Source organism: Taeniopygia guttata, chromosome 9 (assembly GCF_048771995.1).
Source record: "Taeniopygia guttata chromosome 9, bTaeGut7.mat, whole genome shotgun sequence".
Lineage (NCBI taxonomy): Eukaryota > Metazoa > Chordata > Aves > Passeriformes > Estrildidae > Taeniopygia > Taeniopygia guttata.
The window spans coordinates 16,582,701-16,604,833 of record NC_133034.1 but is presented as its reverse complement, the minus strand read 5'-3'; the positions used below and the strand labels follow the sequence as shown (position 1 = coordinate 16,604,833).

The window sequence follows — 22,133 nt, the reverse complement described above, 5'->3', positions numbered from 1 at the left end:
ACGACAGGTCACAGCAACAATCGCTGCTTCCGCTGACACATCTGGTACTCTCACCACAACAAATCACTGAATTAGGCAGTGCTACTGAAACATTAATTAGTAGCTGACACATTCAAATGCAAGTTTAGTAGCCGACACATTCAAATGCTCTACAGCACCATTCCAATAAGTGCTCCCCTGTCAAAGTATTAAGGTGGGCAAGGAGTGTGAACCCTTTTTAAGGAAGGTTGCTTTCTGCTCTGTTATTCAGAATATTTAATAAGAATTTGATCAGTAAAAACCCCTTGCAGGCTATCAGAAAATTCACATAACCAGTATATTGCCCAGGTGGTTATAACAGGAACAAGACAATATGAAACCTGTAACTTTTTATTAAAAAAAAATTAACAGCTTCAGTATAGATCAAATGTAATAACTTCTCCAAAAAATACCAAAAGGTACAGTGTAAAGCATCTTCTCATTAAATACAAACTAGCACTTTTGATGCACTGCATCAATGTTTTGCATCTAGGCTGATGCAAAAGAATTTTTTTGTTGCATCCTGGCACATGGAAAACATATACACTGAAACAGGATGACTGACTACTCTTTACCTACTCAAATTCTAACAGTGGGACATTAATTAAAAAAAAATCCTACTAGTAACTGAGAAAGAAATCTTATCACCATTACATTTAGTTTGCCTCTGCTAATGTATATTTTTCAACATTAAAAATAAGGGTTTAAGTCCTATTTAGCATCAGAGTGCACTCTGACTTCAAAACTATACAAAAAAAAAAAAGCCCTTCTGCTGTCAAGTGCTCTTTAAGGTTGAAGTTGCCAGTATATGCTAGTTAACTTGGAATTTGAGATAAAAATGCAAGGAAACCAACTCTGTCAAATATAAATTCTTCAAGAATGTGAAAAGGAGTTAAACCTGCTTCAAACCATAAATATTCCTGGATGCAGCAAGCCAGCCACTCTTGTACCTGACTGTACCTAACCCTCCTCACCAAAAGCAGTGATCATCAATGCCTGGTCTGGAAGCAATTCTGAAGAGGTGCCTCAGTTTCAGGGATTATATAAATATAGATTGAGGATGCCCTAGTTGTTACTGTCCTGCAGATTCTGATACACAGAGCTGTGCTTAAAGCCAAGTACCTACATGTTCCTGCCTAATGCCTTACTCATGCTAGCACAGTGAGGGCTTTCCTCCAGCAACACTCCTCAGATTCAGAAAACTTCCACATGTCTGATCACTTTAGATCAGCTTCACATCTTACCTTTCTTTGGTATTAACAAACAAGTGCCACAAGATTGCTTGCCTCCAGCTATTTTTAAGAGTTAGAGAAAACTCTCTGGGGCAAGGTATGCAGGATGAGAATCCTGTAACTGGGAGGGTAAGGAACTCTACCATACTGCTGACTTCCTTGTGAACTGCTATATTTTTTCCTCTCTAATTATTCAAAAACATGAAGTTATTGCATTAAGTCTGTGAAAAACCTTTCAAAAAGAAATAAAAATCAAAAGTTTAAGAAGAAAAGGAGACGAATAAACTCCATTTACAGAGGAGGATGATGAAGTTGAGCTACTTGAAATATAAAGGACTCTCACACTGCCTCTGCAGTATTCCTCCAATATGGTATATGATCTGGACCACTTTTAAGGATAAGAGTAGAATAGTCTCCATCCCAGTTACAAATTTTGGGTCTCAGCTAACAGCTTTATTTATGAATGTGAGGATGCAAAACAGTTTTCAAGAAAGGAAAAAAATGGAACTTTGAAAACACAAAGAAGTACAGAACCAATGCTCCCATGGAAAACGCCGCTACATCGCTACCAAAGTATCCACAGACTGAGGCTCTGTGCTAAACTGGTCTCTGAAAGAGAGCTCAAAGGCAGTCCCTAAAAAACCCAAAAATGGGGTTTGTAATTAAACACTTAAACAATCTTTACCATAACAGAGGGATCAAAGAACTCAGATGGGCAACAGAATCTTTTCCAACCAGGTGATGGTACCACTATGTTGGATCAGTTTCTCTCCACTTTTTCTCCCTCAGGGCATTAAGTTTTTTACCATTCCAAGTAAAAGTAATAAAGAGAGAGAACTCTGCCACCATCTTAGCAAGATGTCTGGAGAATTCTAGTGACATATGCTGTATTCTTCTGCTCACTTTTATTTCAGGGACTTAGGAAGGTGGGCTCAGTGCCAAGTCCATCTGCCAGGTTAGCCCACTGTTACAAAACGGCTTCCTTTGTTCTGAGACAGTGCTGTCCTCTGCTCCTTCAGGATCCCAAATCGTTCGTTCAACGTCATCCCTGTCTGAAAAATAAAGTAATTTAATCAAAACTTTAAAGGTGTTGGGTTAATTTAATCAAAGTAATGGAGACAGAACAGTTTTTTCTTCAGTCTGTATCATCACTTGACTCCTTAGTTGCTTCACTTGGATTTTTTGTCACTTCCCACACCATTTAAAAGTAAGATTGGACTACACTTCAAGAGCTTGCATTTTCAGAATTCATTAAGAACACATGGTATATAATGCCAGTACTCAAAGCCTACTCAAAATATTATAAGTTAAACTGAGGACAAACAGACTGAAAAATGGAACTTCCAGTACACATTTCCCCACATAGATTCTCTGCAACTTCAAGAAATTCAACATTTTCACCATTTTAATGCAGGTTGCTTTCCAGTTCAGTCAGCTAAGGCAGCAAGCTGGAGTCTAATCTAGAAGTGTGATTAATTTTACACTACAGTAGTAGACTATTTCTGTCATAGCTCTTATTCCTGGATGGAACAAATGCATATCAATGCCTTGACTCCATGCAGATTTCTACAGCTGGCACTAAGGAGCTGATTACAAGAACAGCATCTAACTCTGTCACTCTGTAAGAATCCCTTCAATGACAGCATTAGGATTGCTGCATCAAATCAGGTATGAATTCTTCATGAAACTTATGAAAAATTGCTCATCTTTCAAGCCTTCACATGATCACATTTAATTTTTTTTCCTAGATGGACAGCAAAAGTTGCCTTATAAATTTGGTTGCCAGGGTTCCGGCAGGTCACACAGCTGAAAGCAGCTCACCCCTGAATTATTCACAGTTGCTGATGCAAGCACAGCAGAACACTAGAAGCTTTTTAGAAATATTCAACATTTTAAATCCCATTTAAATCATGTGGGCATACAAAGCATGAACTAGAAGAACAGGAACAGTGAGTTTAGCTACTTGCTTGAAGTTTCACAGTGAGTTAGCGGAGAGACTGGAAGTGGAAACAAGATGTAGTCTTGCTCTCTCTTTCTGTCACTTGGGAGTCTAGGAGCAAAGTGCCTCACTGGCTTTTATTGGTCTTGAAACTACTTCCACAGTTATGAGAGGAAAACTACATTTACCTGTTTTCCAACACTATTTATATCAAACTGCAATGGAACCCCTTTTGGAATCTTCTTCTCTTCAGATTGGTCCCTCTTCATCAGAAACGGTGGCACAGGACTACGAGTTAATCGCAGTTTCTGGGAACTGTGAAAGAAGAATGTTACAAAGGATATGATGAACATGTGTTTTATGCAAGAAAGCCTTAATGCTGATAGAGGTATAAATTCTCCATGAAACCATTTGACCAGACTGACTGAAAAGCTGGAGGGCACAAATTCAAGAAGTAAGTCAGGCAGAACTGAAAAAGGGACCATTTGTTATTGTTATCAGGCACAAAGAGTCCCAGCAGGGAACCATCTTATTTTTTATCTGCAATTCTATTGAGAAATGTGTTATTTGTGATTAATTAATCATATAAATACAAAAAATAAAAATTCGTACAGTCTTCCTTACAGATAAAATACTACCGAGGAAATGCTAATCAAGGCATTTTTAAAATATACCACCTATAAACAACAGTACTATCAACTTCCCAAACACAAATACAGCAATGCTCTCTTTAAGCATAAGTCCAGCAGTATTTTTATGAATCAGGGAGTAACTGTTACCATTACTCATCAAGTAGGTGCTCATTCATTTCAACCCAGAGGCAGAGAACAGCTGTGACGTGGCCTGATTTGGAAGGGACAGATAAAGTGAAAATCTACCAGCCCACCACTCTTCCATTCTATACAATACATCAAGCTCCTAACTGGGACCTGACATGTGAGCTCCAGGTGCGGTATTTTTCAAACACTGCTCAGAAATACTGAGAAAGGGGCCAGACTTAAAAACCTTCACAAGAAGCTTTGACTTTGAGGTCACCTGAAACACTACCTGCAAGGAACATACTAAATGATTCAAAGCAGCAATTTCATTTATGTTCAGAACATTTCAGAACTTAATTGAAAACTCACACTGGGCTTATGATTGCTCCTGGGTTGTCAATAGACACAGTCAGGATCCCACCACTTGTGGTAGAAGTTCGCCACCTAGTTTGAAAACACAAAAATCACTTACAAAAATTGTGCAGAGATTTCAGTCAAGGTAGCTTTAAAGGCACGTTCAAAATATTTGCCAGCAAAGAATGTGCATACTTTCAGAATGTTGGCCAGTACAAAGATCACATGCTATTGACACTTGGCTATTGATTCTTGTATGTTTTACGTTACCTACAGCTATTCAGGAGAGCACTACATCACATGCTCTCGAGGTGCACCAGAACTACAGCACTGACCCAAGAGTTCAGTGCTTGTTTAAAACATTCAGTTTCTTTGCCACAGATGGGGCCAAAATGGCCCACAGCAAATTCAAGAGGAGACAGACTGCACTCTGTGGAACCTGCTGCTTTCCTCAGCCTTTTGTGTTCCCAGGAAACACCCTGCAAAGAGCCCAGCAGGCACAGAATGGTATGGGAAGAGTGTATGTGGGAAGAGCAGAGTGGCCTCATTGGGCTCTGCCTTTTTAATTTCTAAACTGCTTCACAGGCTTATATGCATATTAAATAAAAGGAAAATTACAAGAAGAGCCCAGGATAACAGTGATATTTGAATTTTTCTTCTTGTCTATACAGTATCCATGAGTACTAGAGATTAGCCTTATCCTCTTTCCAACTTCCCCCTCATTCCTGCAAATGTCTTATGCAAACCAACTCCTCCTGGTTAAATTAGAAGACAATTTAGGAAATAAATGAGAATAGGGGGAGGATCACTGTCACTCTAGTTGATGTGCCTAGAGGGGAAAAAATCCACCCTCCTACTATTATCATATTCAGGAAGTCTGAGCTAAAATGAGAATCTTACATGTTACAAAGCTGAAGATTTCCAAATTAGATACTTACTGACGAGTTCTCTTTATAGTCTGATTATCAAGATCTGTTGACTGCACTTGGGCCTGCACCTAAAAACACATCAGTACAGACACCAGATTTGAATACTGTTTCATTTCCTACTGTAGCAGCTGGAAATACAGAAGTTCAAAAACAGAAGTTTAAAGCTGTTTGTATACTCCGCACAAACAGGGTTGTACTTTCAGAGGGACTTCATAAGACATTGAAAAGTAATTCCTTTAAGAACACAAAATAATTTAAACAAAACTGCCAGTAGAGCAATGGCAACATTTTGGAGGACTATGTCAGTCTAAGATACATCAGCACATTACTACACTAGCAAGAAAAGTCAGTCTAGCTCCTGATCCTGTCTGTAATTTTGCAAACCATCTAGAAGGAAGACAACAGCTACTTACAGTCACAATGATGGCAGATGGACAATGAGGGCACAAATAAAAACCACACCTACCACTTTTCATTCACTGTGCACTCTCTAATCTCTCCATCCTACTAAAAATAACTAAAAAATCATTAAGTAACTAAAATAACTGAAATAAACAACTGCAAAATAACTAAAAAAGCAAACCAAACCATAATCAGATGTCTTTCTGCTCTATTATTCATCTGAAGGCAACTTCTAAAAGCTGGACAGAGCTTTCTAACATTAACTTTTGAAAGAAAAAAATAGCACCTTGCAACTACCCTCAAATACTGACATGTTTCATGCCCCTCAGAATTGCTCAATTACATTGGAATGTGAAGCAAGATTCAATGGATTACAGTAACTAAAGAGAACAAGTGCACTTCCCTAGAAGAACCTGTGGCTATTTCCCAGTGCACCTGAAGTTTTTACTCAGATCTGATATTTGAAGTTGATTCATTAATATCAGTTTTACAGGTTAGCTGAGAAACTGAGGCCCAACTGCCTTGCTCTTTTCAAAATTTGTATTTACCTTCAGACCCCTTCTAAACAGGAAAGTTGCTTGACGAGTATCTTTCTGCTGATTTAGTTTGTTTCCAATTCTGACAAACGTAGATGGTATGTTATTCCTGTAATATTTATTAAAAAATATAGTTATAAAAGACTCCACAGGAAACACCTTAGAGACACTACTATGAAAGTCAAAAAAGTGCCCAGAACATCAATAAGGACATCTTTAGTGCTGCCTCTTCAAGAGTGAATGCTTCAGCTGGGATAAGCTCCTCATCCACTAGGTATGAAACATATTACTCATACATGGAGAAATCCCTGTTGGTACATAGAAGCCTAATGTTCATACATCACAGGACAATATGGTCACTAATTCTGCTAATCACTTTGCTCAGTATCCTCCAGCAATTTAAACACTGTTGGTTACATTAAAAAAAAATTAAAATCAATATGTATAATGAAAGTTTGTTTACAGTTTTCAGATATAGACACAGAGTGAAATCTTTTATCATGGAGACCAGTTTGGTTGCAGTTTATAACACATGTTAATTCCAGCACAAATAAAATATGCAATTGCTTCCCTGAAGCTGCAGATGGCACCAGCTTCCACAAAGACATTTAGAAAGTTCACTAAACCATGGCTAACACTTCTGAGAGCTACCAAAATCCACACCGGCCATTTCCATAGAGAATCATAAAACACAGAATGGTTTGGGTTGGAAGGAACCTTAAAGAACCCCTAGATTCAACCCCCCTCTCATGGGCAGGGACACCTCTCACAAGATCAGGTTGCTCAAATATAGGCTGCCTGTGATTTAACTGAAGGCAAAATACCAGGTGCTCAAAAACAGAGGCACTTCCTGAGTGCTCTACATCAAAACAAACATCTGGCTTTGTGTCGAGATCATGTTTGGCACATTCTTGGCTTCCAGATTTGTAGAACTTCACACACAAGGCAGTCTTGACCATATTGCTACTGCCAGTACCTCAGTACCTATTGTCTCCTCTTAGCCTCAGTCCTGTTAAACAAGATTCACTATGGGAAGTTGCCAAGTAGTGTTCAGAAAGCAGGCTTGGTAATTTACCTCCTGTTTAGCAGGGCAGGCCTCCTGAGGGCAGGAGCTTGTTTTCTCTGCATTTCAGATTGTCTCTGCAGGTTTGTTTTCCTTTTCAAGACCGGGTAATTCCGCTGAGCATTCTTAAAAAACAATAAACACATTCAGCATAATGTATGCTGTACACACACAAACATTTTAATTTCAGTTTATTTACAAACTGTGATGAGAATACACTTGGCTTTGTCTGCCTTTCAGAATCTAGTGTAATTTGAAAGCACTCTCTACAATTTAATGAATTCTATATTCTCCACATCCTCAGGAGAAAACAAAAAGCAACATAACTTAGCAGTTATTTTTTCATGATTTTATCTTCCTAAACTGACAAAAATCCATGATGCACATGTCTTAAAATTAGTCTTCTTCAGAAATCCAAAGGCAAACCCCATTCTACAATACTGAATGAGATAAAGCAGGCAACAATGCCCTGGAGCAGTGCAGAGAAGGGAGCCCACTGATGGAGTTTAGTACTCTGCAAAAACTTCATTTTTTTAACAGCACACGCTTAGAACCTGCAGGTTGGCTGAATCATTGGTCTGTAAGAAAACCAATTCTCCTTGTAAAAATACAGTAACTCCCTCCACACTCACATAGAATATACTCCTGTACTTCAACTCTCATGACTTGCAACCCAATTTAGTATTACAAACTATTTTCACACCTAGTCCTTATCGAGCCCAGTCAAAACAAATGAGAACTCAGCTAACACATTCCCAATTTGGTAACAGCTTGTACCATTTGTCTCCATTTTATATTTCAGTAGCACTCTTCTGAAGTGCTCATGTTTCATTTTTTTAGACCTGTTCTGACACGAATCACCAGGGTTGCATTAATTAATTACCTTCTCACTCAGTGGCTGTCTGTTCAGAGGACTGATCCCTTTGTGTGAACCCACAGCTTTCTTGGCTGCCAGGCCAGTTATGACTCCGTAAGGACGCTTCTTCCCTGCTATCTTCTTCCTGCGCCCCAAACGATTCTTGCCATAACCTGCAACAAGGACAGAAAGCTCAACAATTCTTCCTGAAAGGAAAAGATTAATGCTTTAAGATGCCTCGCAGGCAGCACAAGTTACTTGGCTGCACACCTCAAGCCTTAGAGCAGAGGCCACCACTTGAAGACAATTTGGTCACTCAGTTGTTTAGCAGGTCTGGCCCAAGCCCCAGCACAGCAACTATCAGCTTTTCATACAGAGCAGTTTTACTGTAGTTCATTGCATTAATTTTAGCTGAAAATTTCTTATTTGACATGTCTGCAGGGAGAACTTAAGGATCTTCTAGCACAGAATGCTCTGAAATGGAACTTCATGAGGTACTGAACAATATAAAACCAAACTAGAGAGTCCCTCAGCTTCCTACCCATTCAGTAAACTTCAAATTACTAGTTTAATTTAAAAGGGAAAAAAAAAAAAAAACAAAACAAAGATTATTTACTTAAATCAGTAGTTCCCAAACATGACTCAGAATAAAAGAACACAGCAATTGGTCCACAAAAGCACACTAAACAGCACATTCATTATATAACATTTGAAGTGTTTTCAACTAGAAGTCTGCATGACAGTGCAGCCAAACTGAGGACTGAAAGAAGCTTTTGAATATAAAAGGCTTGTAAGTCTGAGGTCCATAGTATCTCCAGTTACCAGGGTTTGATTAACCCAATCTAGAGTCATTTAGCTTCAAGCTATCAATACAGACCATGCTCCAATTTTGTGCCCAAGCACCCTTGCCTCTAGAACTTCAGACTGTAAAACAAATTTCAGACTGAAGAGTCAGCTCTCTAGCATCGATTTATTATCGATGGTGTTAGGTCAGATATGTTAAAACCAAATGAGTTTTAACATATCTGACCTAACACCATCGATAATAAATCTGCGCTTTCTCATGAGACAGGAGCCATGACATGAGGTAAGCCACTGGTCTGAATCCAGCTCAGATCAATTTGCCATGGAGAACTGCTGTGTACACACATTTTGTGTCTGGTTAGCAAATGCTCTTCTTTTCCAAGAGAAAAGCTGAGAAACAAGGTTGCTTAGGCTGAAAGGGATCTCACAAGACCTAAAAACCTCTGCTCAAATAAATGAAAACATCCAAGATAGCTCAGGCTGCATAGGACTTTGTGCAGTTGAATCACCAAGGACAACTTTCATTCAAATGAACAACACTCATCTGTTTTTAACCCCAAAAGCTGAATAGAATCCCAGCTCAAGTTTATTGCTTCTTTCCAGAAAGTTTGGCAGCCACTTCTAAAACCAGAAGGAACTGAACACTGTTGATCATTTGTGGTTTCTGCAGTTGTCCACAGAGGCTTTGCCACTTATCAAAGTAACTTCAAGAACAGAGTATTAATAAATCTACTAGTAAGCTACTAATAACTACAATGCTCACAAGAAGTATTTAGTAACACCGTCTGCTTAAAAACAATATAAGAGATTTATTTTCAGTGGGATAGGAGGGAGCCATTGAACTATTCACAATGCTTAAAGATGTCATGAATCTGGCGATTTTGCAAAGAAATTGTTTGCTTTTTCCTAGAACACAGGCAGGCAAGCTGGTAAGGTTCCAGTAGAGAAAAAACTGCCTAAGACACTAGTACTTAGGATTTCAAGTTTACAGATCAAGTTTCTCCTAAAATTCTAAATCCTAATACTTGCTACTTTTGTGGCCTTTTGATGATAAACAATTGCACTTGACAACTGCAGTTATAAACAGAGCCTACATGTTTGCTAATCTAGAACTTAAATTAACTTACTCTTCACCCACACAAATATCTTCACACTTGGGCTGAGAGATGTAAATTTTTCTCCAGCCCTGTCACCACTTTATTAGAAATGTACAAGTAACACAGTTGTGTGGGCCTGCATAGAAACCAAAACTCCTGAGCCCTGAGTAACACAACATTCCACTGATCCCTAAAGATATTTGTGTCTAAGACACAAAGGAGGAGCTGCTGCTACAACAAACACTAAGCAAGACAAAGATAACACAGGATCATTGCAAGTACACACCAGACAGATGTGCCTTTGTTTTCCAGGAATGCTACTAAACAAGAAATTGCATGTATTAACCTAATTAGCTCATGGTGGTAAGCTTTCTAATCAGACAGTATTCTTCCACATTTTGATCATCCTGTACAAAACAGATACTTTTCAAAACTAATTGCAAGCAAAACCAGTCTGCACTTCAAGCTGAAGCTATCCATGTACTGAACTAAAGCCTGGGAATAATTTTAAAATGTCTCCTGTTTATAAAAAAACCCATGAGTTACTCAGGGGAACGTACAGCAAAGCTGTTATTGTGCACTTTTCCTCACTCCCTGCCTAAATGACTTTTCCCTCTTTTTGTACTCCACTGTTAAAACACTGGCTTCCCCTTTTTGTATTCCACTGTAAGAACACTGGCTTAAGAAGGCTGACACAGTGCTTCCTTTGCATCTCAAGCTCTTACAAGAAAAGCCAACTCACACTGTGCACTATCCATTTAAATAATCCCGAGCCAGGATTAAGTCTGTAGTAACAGATACTTTGGGGAGGCCTATAAAGAAAATTCTACCCAGCAAATATGAATATGCTTTTCTTTTGCACAAAGCTCTGAGCTCTGGCAAGGCCTCCACATCTCCCAATACAAATGCTTTGGCATAAGCACTTGTTTTGTCCATCTCTGAGAAGATGCAAGGTATCATCACAATTTCCAATATTAAAATTAATTTGAAGAATCAGAAAGCAAGCCAATTCTTCCCTGAGTTAAAGACAGTTCCTTAAGCATCTAAGCTCTCTGGTGGCCAAACACATCAATTACTTCCTCACACTGAATCAGAAACAAAACCAAGTATAAATAGATTAAAAATATCTCTGAGTTATTATCAAAAGACACTATTTGAAAGACAAGTGAACTGACCATGTCAATCTACACATTTCATTATTCTACCCTTCAGCTCCAGAGAGATAATGTGGAATCTGTGTTATATTTGGCAAACACACACCTTTCTGCTGTTGCATTCCCCACTTGGAGCCTTGTGAACTGAACTGTTGAGCTCGATTCTGCTGAAGTCCTCTTTTTATTTTGGGAGAATATTGCTTTCTCTCTTCTTTCTTGTTCAGCTTGATTATATCATCTACAGGAAGAAAAAAGAAAAATGGAAATACTGTATAAAATTTGACATACTGAGTAAAACTCTCAAAAAGCCTGGAGTCACAGGAGACAGACCAGTCAACCCTGCAAAGGCACCACATACAAGTTAAGGTTTCAGAAATATTAGCACTATAAACATCCAGTCCCTGCTACATCTTACGTAACTTACTTTATAATACAATGCCCCAGCAGAATGGAAGCAGCTGCATACATCCAGAAAATGTGAGACCCATGTAAGATCATGACATTCAGCCCAGCATTAAATTTTAATTTAGGTGACTCCATTAGTTTTTGTACACTGTTAAAGAAAATGAAAATCCAATCTCATGCCCAGACTTTGCAGAGAACAGATAAAATGTTAATTCCAGCCTTAGTTCTTTCATCCTATGCTACTTAAGAAATATCACACAGACACAATTCAGGCCATCAGTTATCTTCAGATGCTCACCAGGACTGAAATGAGGAAAAAGGCAAGCAAGACATCTCTCCCCAGGAATCTACAATCCAAAGCAATTGTCTTATCTATTGTCCAGAGAAACAATCTCAGACAAGTTATTAATCAGTTCAAAAATATGTATAAGAAACAAGCTGATGAAAAGCAAAGAGCAGGTCTGTCCAATGCAAATTATGCTACACCAGCTTGACTTCCTACACTGACCTGGTAGCCAGCTCTGGAGAAAAGAGCAAAGCAAGAGGTGTGGCAACTTTTACCTGACTGCCAGCTTGTTTACAAGAACACCTTAAAGGAAACTGCCAAACTGTGTTTACTGCATCTTCATCATGGGATTACAACTGATAAAAAATGTCATGTTTCTATAGGGAGCCTCCCCAGATATGTGGACAGTCTTTTCCAGTCAAGGAAAGATGGGAATGAGGTTACTGCATCTGTGGCTGAACTCAAATGGACTCATAAGGGGTAGAACAGAGAAAACAGTGTAAAAAACATAAACAACAAAAATCACAACACTATTATCCAGTGGTTTGCATGTTGTCAAAAAAAAACCTACGATAAAATTAATTCACCTTGCTGCAAAAATCTACCAGGACAAGAACACCAATACAGATCACTCAGGGTTTGATATCTACATAATCTTCTTTACCAAAGGGGTTGTCCCTAGAACAAGGATTCCAAGCTATCCTTTTATACACAAAGAAAACCAAAGCCACTTTAAACATGGATTCATGCTTCACAGTTCATCTGCTTCATCTTAAATCAAATTTTTTCAAGTTGCTGCACACAAGGTTACAACTTTTTAAATAAAAGGATTTAAGTTTCAGCTATTCTCTTATTTGGGTAAATGAAGGATATTTGAGATTTCATGCATTTGTTAGAGGAGCCACACTGAAGCAGTCTTCTACCTCACATGACATCAGAGACCACAATTACAGCTAGAACAGAAGAGTTTTCTGGGAACAGTATCAAACTGGAAGCTCAGCTGCACATAACACAACCAAACATGTTTAATCTTTATTACTATATGAGAATTTACTCAACATCATGCTTTAAATCTTAAGACTTCCTAGATTAGGGTCATGTCGGTTTCTTTGATATCACACTAGGTGCGAGACTGCATCTTCTCTTTGGTTATACCTGACACAGAGCTTTCACCTGGGGACAGCAGCTGGGGTGACAACGTTCTCATACACCTAAAGAAGCACCCACTTCAGAACACCACTTTAAAACAAGATCCTTATGACACTTCAACAGTCCTTTGCAGTCTGCTGTTAGTTAACGGCCAGGACACGTAGCAATGACTGACTGAAAGGTTAACTCAGCCAGGAAACATTAGAATATGTGAAAATACAACAAGCCAGGATCAGTAACTCTATCAGCAACCCTGAAAACAAAGATTGTGTGTAATGGGTAAAAACAGATTTAGTTTTCTATGAATGCTGGGGCGCTACTCTACATTCAGACAAACTCTAGATATCATTTTACAAGTTATCTCCACTGAATTATTTACAGAGGGAAAAACTCTACATACCCTCTTATTTTACGGTGGCCCAAAAAGAGACAAGTCCACTATTAATAATTTCAGTTCACACTGTGATTCTGCTTTTTGAAGAAAGTCTCCTGATAGCACCAACCTATTATGCTCTGGTAGAATCACAAAGCAATACTGGAGTGTACAAAACCAATTAAATACTTTTTTTCCTAATAAAAGTAAACTGGAGGATGCAGTCCACGAACATACCAAACTGTCCCTGACTCTTAATGGGACTCAGTACACAGCACCAGAAAGGAAGTTCTCTGATATACCTCCCTGAAGTATCTACAGCGGGGATGTCACACTGGAGAGACACAGCTCTGCAGGTTTGCAATGAGTCTGTGCAACTTCCTAACACACACACCCTGCAACAGGAGGGCAGGGGACAACGGGCTAGATTGCACAGCAGACTACGTAGGAGAGGCAACGTCATGCTTGGCGTGGCTGGTCCTATACTGCAAAGAAGTTAGACAGGAGACTTGCCACTGCCGACTTCCAAGCCTAAGAGTAAAAAGGCCAGGCCAGCTGAGAGACCACCGAGCCTCACCCATCCCTATAGTTGCGAGGGCCAGGAGAGGCCCTGGGACGCTCCCCGAGGACCACCCAGTACTGAGGGCCTCACCAGGCCAAAAGCAGGCAGCGCCCCGGTCTGCGGCCTGCTCAGACCGCCAAGCGACACAAAGGGGTCCCGGCTGTTCCCCGCCAAGGATCGCGACCCCGATCCCCGCTGCCCCCGGTGGCCCGGCCGGGACCCGCCCCGAGCCAGCCCCGGCGCTCGCCCCTCCCGCGCCCTCGCCGTGGGAGGGTCCCGTCCTTCCCCCCCACCCCGCCCTCCTTGGTTCCGCCCGCGCCGGTGCCGGGCGCAGCCCCGTTGGTTCGTCCCGCCCCTCACCGTCCCCGGCACTTGGTTCAGCCCGAGCCCCCCGCCCTGTCACCTGCCCCAGCCCCACTCCTCACCCAGGGACATGTCGATCTTCTCCACGCTCTCGCCGCCGCCGTGCCGGGCCCCCGCCGCGGCCGAGGAGCCCGGGAGCGGTGCCGCAGCACCGAACGCGTTCATGGCCGCCTCCCTCACTCCGGACCGCCCCACAGCCGGGCCTGCGCATGCGCAGCAGCTCCGCCCAGCCAGGGCACTGCCGCTCGCGCCGGGCAACGGCGCAGCGCCCCTCTGGCAGCGCGCCCCCTGGCGGCCGGGAGGAGCAGGTACAGCGGGCGGGGGGCGAGGCGGGGGCGAGGCGGGGGCGAGGCCGGGGCGAGGCCGGGGCGAGGCGGGGGCGAGGCGGGGGCGAGGCGGGGGCGCGGGTCCCGCGGGGCGCCGCGGCCGCTTCCCGAAGCGGCTTCTCCAGGGCCGGTGTCCTTGGGAGGAGTGAGGGGCGCACCGGCCTGGGCCCGGGGAGGGCGGCGGCGCTGGGAAGCAGAGCTGCCGGCAGGGCGCGGGGCGCAGGGCGGTTGTGCGGGCTGCAGACCTGCTGGCTGCTGAGAGGAGGCACGGAGGTGGTTGGAAGCACGGAGCGCCTCTCCTATGAAGACAGGCTGGAAGATTTGGGGGTTTTCAGCCTGGAGAAGAGAAGGCTCAAGGAGATCTCATTACAGACTTCCAGAACTTGAAGGGGCCTCTAAGAAAGATGAGGAGAGGTTTTTAAGCAGGGTTTGTTGCAACAGGACAAGGGGTGATGGCTTTAAACCGAAAGAGGGTCGATTTAGACTGCATATAAGGAAGAATGTTTTTTACAATGAGAGTGGTAGAATGCTGGCACAGACTGCCCAGGGAGGTGGTGGATGCCCTATCCCTGGAAACACTCAAGGTCAGATTGGATGGGGCTCTGAGCAGCCTGATCTAGTTGAAAATATCCCTGCTCATGGCAGGGGGGTCAGACCACATGACCTCTAAATGTCCCTCCAATCCAAGCATTCAGTATTGCAGGGCAGTGAAGGGTGTTCAGCTGAGAAGCTGACTATGAGATGCTTTTGCCTGTGACCCTGTGCAATTGAGAGAAGTAATCTGTTCTGTGAACAACAAAACCAATGCAGGGTGGTTTTGAGCACGATTATGTTTTGAAACGTCAAACAGCAGAGTTCAATCTAGGTTCTCATTTCAAAATAACATGTAAAGCTTAAAACTACTACTTAAGCCCAGAACAATGTGTCCATAAATTGTTCTCTTTGGGTTCTTTTCAGAGTTGTTATCTTTGCCAGTTTTTGGTCAGAATCGCATGATTGCGAAATTCAAAAGAGAAGCTGTTTTTTTTAACAAGGAATCTAGCAAAGCCTTTCCCTCCTCCCTGTATATTTGCATTCTTTGGAGCTGTGGTATTGGTGGGTCAGCAGTACACATGTGCCTAGTGGGCAGCTGGCTGCTGCTAAACAAGTTACACATAACAGGGCTTTTTTACACAACAGCACTTTCTTCATTTGACACTCTATTACAATTAAGGGATAGTGATTATCTCTACATCTTGCTCATGGTTGGTTGAAATTGGTCACCGAGTTCCAGAGACAGAAAAGGAAGGAGCAGGTGGACTGACAAGGTGATCTCAGAGGATGAACTTCTGTCAGAAGCTAGGCAGTAAATGCTGAAAGGAAAAGCCACACCTGTTTCTCCTCACAACAGTCACCTGGCATTACTGTCCACACCTCCCCGAGTTTTCTCTGGGAGCTGTGCTGAGGCTGCCGTCCTAAAGGTGGCATGACCAAAGCATAGCTTGTTTTAGGGACTGCCTGCTTGCCTCCAGAGGGGGAGCTCCATACCGAGACTGCAGGGACTGTATTGCAAATGCCCTTGGGTAGGGATAATTATTTCCATACATGACCTTGCACACTCCTCCTTCCAGCAGGAACACTCCCACATTTCTTTCATTGCCCACATATTCCATATGTGCATTTGCTAAAATAAACACTCTGTGGCGAGTGCAATATCCCGAGTACCTGACACACAGTGAGCTCCAGCGTGTGTAATCCCTGTCACAGTTCTGTCCTGCTGTGCTGGGAGCTACCTGCTCTGAAAAATGGGAGATCTTTTAGGAGTGTTACCGTGAAAGGCAAGAATAAGAGGAGTGAGTTTAAGCTTTCTGTCCTCAGCTGTGTCCTGTACTACAGACTGCTGACAAGGCCTTGCTCTCTCCATTTACACTCTTTATCCATCTCTTTTTAAATAAGGCCAAAAATATGTTTCTGGATGTTCCTCGAGCTGCTTCCTATTGTCTAGAACAGAATGGCTCAGTTACTGTCACAGGACACCTCCAGCTAGTGAGAGATTTTCCCTTCAGGCAGGAGAAACTCGTGACCACAGTGCTGGAGGCTGACAGTTCCACCCTGTTTTCTTCTCTGTGTTCTCCAGGGGCAGCAGAAGTTCAGACATGGAGTTTTGGACCCATAGATTTAAAAACTTTTGATAACATTTTCCCCCAGGTGAGATTGGATGACAAGTGATTGATGACAAGTGGGAGGTTCTTATAATCAGGCTACATTTCTAAAGCAAATATGCTATTGCCAGATTACCATGAACTACTAAAAATAGAGGTGCCAAAAGATGTATTTTTGAAAAAGCATTAAGTCAAATGCCCATGAGGCTGAAGGGTCCAGCTCCATCTGGGGACTGTGTCACACCAATAAACAAATGCTCTGTTTACTCCCAACAAACACATGAACTGCAAAAGTGGCAGATGCTACCTGTCCTGGTGACAAGTGAAATCAGACCAAATCCAGATTTTACCATATCCACCAGCTGTGTTTATTACACAAACAGGATACCAGCTGTCTGCTGCTCAGCACAACAGAAAACCAGGCACAAGGTGTGATCCTGAAGAGTATTTTCTTTCTGTGTTCAGAATGGTTTGGGATCACAAAGGCAACCATACAAACATCAGCTCTTGGTTTGCTGTTTGGCTCTCAGGAGTGTGTCAGCATCCAGCCAAGTGACAAATCTTCTACGTGGCACTGAGGGCTACAAAGAATGAAATTAGATCTGTTAATTTTATCTGCATGTTCCATTTCACTAGACATGATCATCTAACAATCACAGTAGTCCAGATGACTTGATTTCCTCCAATATGTTTACTGTGAGAGTCAACACAGTCTGATGCCCTGAGACCTAACATGCCATGTACAGGCAGTGCTTTCAATCAGTGGGCTCTACAAAAGGAATTTCTGCCTGACGACTGGATTCAAGTTGTTGTTCCACACTTGTATGCAATTATGATGCATGAGAAGTCCTGGTCTCTTCACTAAGCATGTTCTGAAAAATAAGTTATTGTTGTTATTATCAAGAACAGCAGTACAGAATCTTGTATCCCTCTGTGCTGTGGAAGTACTGTACTGGTAAAATAAACCACATAGAAAATGTCGGGTCAAGGGGTGCTTTTTCATGTATGCAGCACAGAGTTCTCATTTCAAGTGACAGTTATAGGGAATTTCCATTTTACAAATGCCTGGCTTTGGTTTTTGAGGCATCAGACAACTCCAGAGACGTATCTAGGTTTTCTCTCTGATAATAATTTGTCATTGACTATTCTCAGCATCACTTTTTCCTTTTTGAAGTCTCATTTCACCGCATTTCGGCGGAAGGCACGTCTTTGCTGTATTTTCCACGTCCTCCTCGCAGTGGGCGGTAGAGCAGAACGCTCTTTCCGTTTCTCTGCAGGTGTGATCGGTGCATGGGCTGTCCCTCAGGGACACGTTGTTTGGTTTTTTTTTACCTTGCCGTCGCATTTTCCTCATCACGTGCAAGGCAGGATTTGGTGAGGGTTATTTCACCAATCCTTGTGTTTTTTTCCCAGCGCTTTGAACGCGGGGGGACACCGAAAGCTCCGGGGCGTGGGAGGCTGCAGCGGGCCGCCCGTCATAACGCCCGAACGCCGCGGTGCACGCTGGGAGTTGTAGTCCGCCGCGGCACTGGGTGCGCCGGGGCGGCGCGGTGCGCGCCGGGAGCTGTAGTCCGTGGGTGCGGCGGGGCGGGGCGGGGCGGGCGCTCGCCCCTCCCGCGTGACGGCGTCGCGGTGGCGGCGGCGGGGCCGGGATGGAGATCGGGCCCCACGCGGGGCACGCGGAGAGCCGGTGGGGCCGCGCGCGGCGGGACACGCGCGGGAGGGGCGGGGTGCCGGGGCTCGGCCCGCGGGGGCGCCCGGGTGTGGTGGGGGCGGCAGTGGCCGGCTGTGGGGCTGCGTGGGGGCGGCAGGGCGCTGTGTGTGCGTGTGCACGCGTGGGGCGGCCACACTCGTGCGTGTGTGTGTGTGTAAGTGTGTCTGGGACGCGGCGCGGGATGTGCGTGCGGGAACGCGGGTGGCAGCAGTGCCAGCGGTGCGTGGTGCCTGGGCAGCAGTAGGGATGCGCGGGGGATGCTCCTGGAGAGCTCACGTCCTGCGTGGGTGCGTGGGGGTACCTGTGGGCGAGCAGGGAATGAACAAACCTCTCGTGAGTCGGATCGCTGCTTGCAGAGCGTGACACTGCCCCCGGCTCGGTCTCTCGTGGGAGGAAGCACACGGCGGGCCGGGCTGTCAGAGCCATCACCCACGCGAGGCCAGCACATCGCTCTACTCGCTGCCCTGGGAAGGAGTCTCAGCCACTGGAGCCGCAATGATGGCCACGGATGTGTACCCTCAGTAGCTGGTGCCCTGTCCCCACTCTGTCCCCCATCAGCCGTGGGCCGCACAGCAGCTGCCAGGTCTCTGCTTCACATGCCTTGAGCTTAAGGGTGAAACCACCGCGCCCTAAAGCCGTGCTGCCACCCTTCAGGTGGTTCTGCAGCTTGCTGCTCTGGCATCCTGTCTCCTGTCCTTCTGGCAGTCATCTGCATCCCCTCTTCTAGGTGCTGAACAGAAATTTATTTATTTATCTCTTTATTCCTGAAGGCGAGGCCCTGCACCTGCCTGCACATGGCTGGTGGTGAGCATGGTGATCTCGGCTGTGTGGTCTTCATATGTGCTTCAGGCCTGGTGGTTTTTTTGGTAGCATTTATGAGCAGCAGAGGCTGTTTCCTGGAGGTGTTTTGATGACGAGTTCTATTTACTTCAGGTTTTTACATGTGCAATGATTTTGCCCTGGCGCTCACGAGCACAGGGCAAATGTTGGATGGAAATTGGAAGTGTTGGCTGGGGAGGAAGGAGCAGCCGAAACTTGATATGGGAGAGAAGCATTCCTTATCTGAGGGGCTCAGCCAGTCGCTCTATTCCTGCTTGCTATATCAGCTGGGAAAATGCTACTGGTGCTTTTAAAGCTATAGCACAGGTTTGGGGTGCCTTCTGATCTGCATGGTTTGAGCTGTTCTCCCTCTTTACTAATGCTTCAGACACATCAGGTTCCAAATGGTAAAAGGAATTGACTGCATTCACTGCTTTGTCTTTCCAGGCTCATCTTTGTGCATTTTCTTGCCTTTGCAAGCACAAGTCCTGCACTACCAGACTCTGCCATCGTGTGACTAATAGGGATGGGGTGGTGCCATCCCCAGCACTCCTACAGGGACAAGGAGGGCATCATCCCCCATTGGTGACTGCACACGCAGGAGCCTGCTTATTCTCCTGGCTGGCACTGATGCCTTGGGGAGGATCCAGCATGGGCCTTACGCTGCCTTATATTTTGTGTGATGTGGTTAGCATTTTTATTCCCAGTGAGGTGCCATTTCACACTGGATTGTGGCAGTTACCAATAGGGAATATATAGAGATCACTGGATCCATCTTCTTGTGCATTACAGAAAATGCAGAAACAAAAGTTATTTTGTTGAAGTCCATCCTTCAGTCAGCACAGGAGAGGAAAATTAAGACCTTGTGCTGGATTTTTCCTCCTAGCAGCAGGTCTGAAATGCATCAAGTGGCAGGGCGGTAATGCCAGTGTACAGGGAGGACATTGTCCTTGGAGGCAGGAGGCTCTTGGTGTGGTGCAGAGGACACAGCAGTCCTAGGGGGAGCAGATGGGCCAGTGGTCAGCTGGGCAGGTTAGCAGCGAGCTGACACCTTTGTCTCTGGCACCAGGAAGACCCACAGGGACAACAGGGCCAGAGGAGAGGGTTCCTGAAGGGAACCTGTGCTGTGAGCAATGGAGGGATATGAGCAGCTGCTCTCAGTGGGGTGGGCTGCTGTGGGGATCTGCTCTGCCTGTCACTGCCTCTGGCTGCCTGCATGCTCATCACAGGCAGGTCCTGTGCAGGTTGAAGCCCAATGGACACTACCCTGGGTCAATAAGTTGTGGTCATCTGCTTGGGAGAGACTTAGCCAGATGAGCAGGTGAGCTATCTGCCATGGGAAGGTTAAAAAACACCTTTAATCCCTATTTTCTTCCCTCATCCTTTGCCAGTGCAGAGCAAGAATGCATCAGCAAGCAGCACGTCTGGGCTGTGTTTGCTGGGGGCACCTTTTGTGGTTGTGCCCCCATTTTCTATCAGTGCCAGCTTTTAGCATGGATGTGAGTTTCACTGCGTGTTCCTTTTCCAGCCAGCCTGCTCAGCTATTCCTGCCCATCCCTGCTGGGCTGGCAGAGCTCTTCTGGCTTCCTCTGCCTGTCAGCCACTCCCCGCGACTGCAGATGAATTGCACGAAGCCTGGCTTTCTTTAATCCCTTTTCCCAGCAGTGCTGAGCCTGCTGGAGGAGCAGGCGGGGGAGTCCAGGGAAGGGGCTGCTGGTTGTCTGGGAGATCTGGGGACAGCGAGGCAGGAGCAGGCTCTGTGCAGGGCAGTTTTCAGTTTCTGCAGGAAGAACTGACAGCCAGCGCAGGAATGAGTGTCCTTAGATATTTGTCAGAAGTCGCTCCGTAACCTCAGCATCCTTAGCCCAACCTGTTTAGTGTGCTAAGAAGGATCAAGAGAGTCTTCCAGGTGGAGGTCAGGATTCAAGCAGCCATTGTTGGGTGCCTCCTGCAGAGCACAGGAGATACACAGCAGATGATGTTTGCAAGAAAGATGAGCTTCATTTTTATTTTTCATTTTTGAACACTGTCTACTTGTGTGATTCTGTTTTGGAAAGTAATCAGGGTTTGGTTTTATTTTAAATGAAGAAGTCAGCAGCATGGCTCCTTGCCTCTGCTGTGAGTCAGGTTTGCTGACTTGGACCAAGAGAAGTTCCTACCCTTGCTGGCATGGAGGGGCTGAAGAAGCCATGGAAGAGCAAGCAGCATTCCCTGTTGTCAGCAGTGGCAGCATTAGGCCATTTTTTGCTACAAGGCTGTATTCTGTGTTTTATCACTCCAGTGCAAAAGGTTCAGTTATATTTGGGAAAGTTCCCGATGGCAGGTTGGTGTTGCTGTACTTGAAGATGGAGTTTGCTGTGGTAAAGAAAGGAGACCCAGTGCCAAGTTGGGTGGTGGAGTTGGTCATTAAAATTGGAGGCTGGATCAGAGGTTGTGTTTAAGGGAGGAGAGGGATGCAGCTGACATCTCACTGCTGCTCCATGGCCCTGTCAAATACCCGTGGCCCTTCTGATTGGGGGAACCAAGCTCTGCTAGATCAGGAGAGCAGAAACACATGTGGTTCTTGCAGGGGAAGCTCTGGTCTTGTTCTGTGACCCTCCGGGGTATTATTCACTTTGCCTTACTGTAAATTGGGGTGTTCTCACGATGTAATATGAATTTGCTTTACCCCATGCCAGGCTTTCTATAGCATTAGCAAAGGAGAATTCTCCTTATTCAGGAAAAAACAGATTTCTTAGTAATGCTCTGAACACCAAAAGAAAAGGGAACTTGGCCTATCTTCATCCCTTCTGGCAGGGGAGCACACCCTGCTGCTAATTCAGGGTTGCCCCAGAGTCCAGTCAAAGCTGAAAT

General features: G+C 44.4%; 2 protein-coding genes and 1 long non-coding RNA gene across 12 annotated transcripts in view; 1 reads left to right on the top strand and 2 right to left on the bottom strand.

Annotated features, from left to right (window-relative positions):
- Window positions 1-353: 353 nt before the first annotated feature.
- On the bottom strand, window positions 354-14,476 carry FYTTD1 (forty-two-three domain containing 1). Its single transcript, XM_004176765.5, has 9 exons — window positions 14,343-14,476; window positions 11,249-11,380; window positions 8,115-8,260; window positions 7,244-7,356; window positions 6,181-6,277; window positions 5,240-5,298; window positions 4,317-4,391; window positions 3,378-3,504; window positions 354-2,302 (listed from the first exon to the last, which is right to left on the bottom strand). Exons 1-9 carry the CDS (start codon window positions 14,443-14,445, stop codon window positions 2,207-2,209), a joined length of 948 nt encoding a protein of 315 aa, XP_004176813.3. The 5' UTR covers window positions 14,446-14,476; the 3' UTR covers window positions 354-2,206.
- A 4-nt stretch (window positions 14,477-14,480) lies between these two features.
- The window catches only part of RUBCN (rubicon autophagy regulator), a 29,574-nt gene continuing 21,921 nt past the window's right edge, over window positions 14,481-22,133 (top strand). For 4 of the 10 annotated variants that reach the window (XM_030280588.4, XM_030280586.4, XM_012575735.5 and 1 more), the window contains exon 1: window positions 18,307-18,437. In XM_030280588.4, coding sequence (XP_030136448.4) covers window positions 18,400-18,437 — 38 coding nt within the window. In that variant the 5' untranslated portion in view covers window positions 18,307-18,399. Of the gene's footprint in view, window positions 14,589-18,306; window positions 18,438-19,051; window positions 20,602-22,133 lie in introns of those variants that run through there. The other 6 variants (XM_030280590.4, XM_030280589.4, XM_030280591.4 and 3 more) reach the window with 2 other exon arrangements.
- LOC115496426 (uncharacterized) lies at window positions 17,092-18,245 on the bottom strand. The gene is made up of 2 exons (XR_003961921.4): window positions 18,080-18,245; window positions 17,092-17,328 (listed from the first exon to the last, which is right to left on the bottom strand). It is a non-coding gene; the product is annotated as an uncharacterized lncRNA (long non-coding RNA).

Excerpts from the sequence above, each read along its gene's own strand:
- FYTTD1 (XM_004176765.5), bottom strand. The coding sequence starts at position 14,445 with ATGAACGCGTTCGGTGCTGCGGCACCGCTCCCGGGCTCCTCGGCCGCG. Across the intron at positions 7,357-8,114 it reads GACAGCCACTGAGTGAGAAG|AATGCTCAGCGGAATTACCC; the intron begins GTAATTAATTAA and ends TTGTTTTTTAAG. Across the intron at positions 4,392-5,239 it reads ACTATAAAGAGAACTCGTCA|GTGGCGAACTTCTACCACAA; the intron begins GTAAGTATCTAA and ends TTTTCAAACTAG.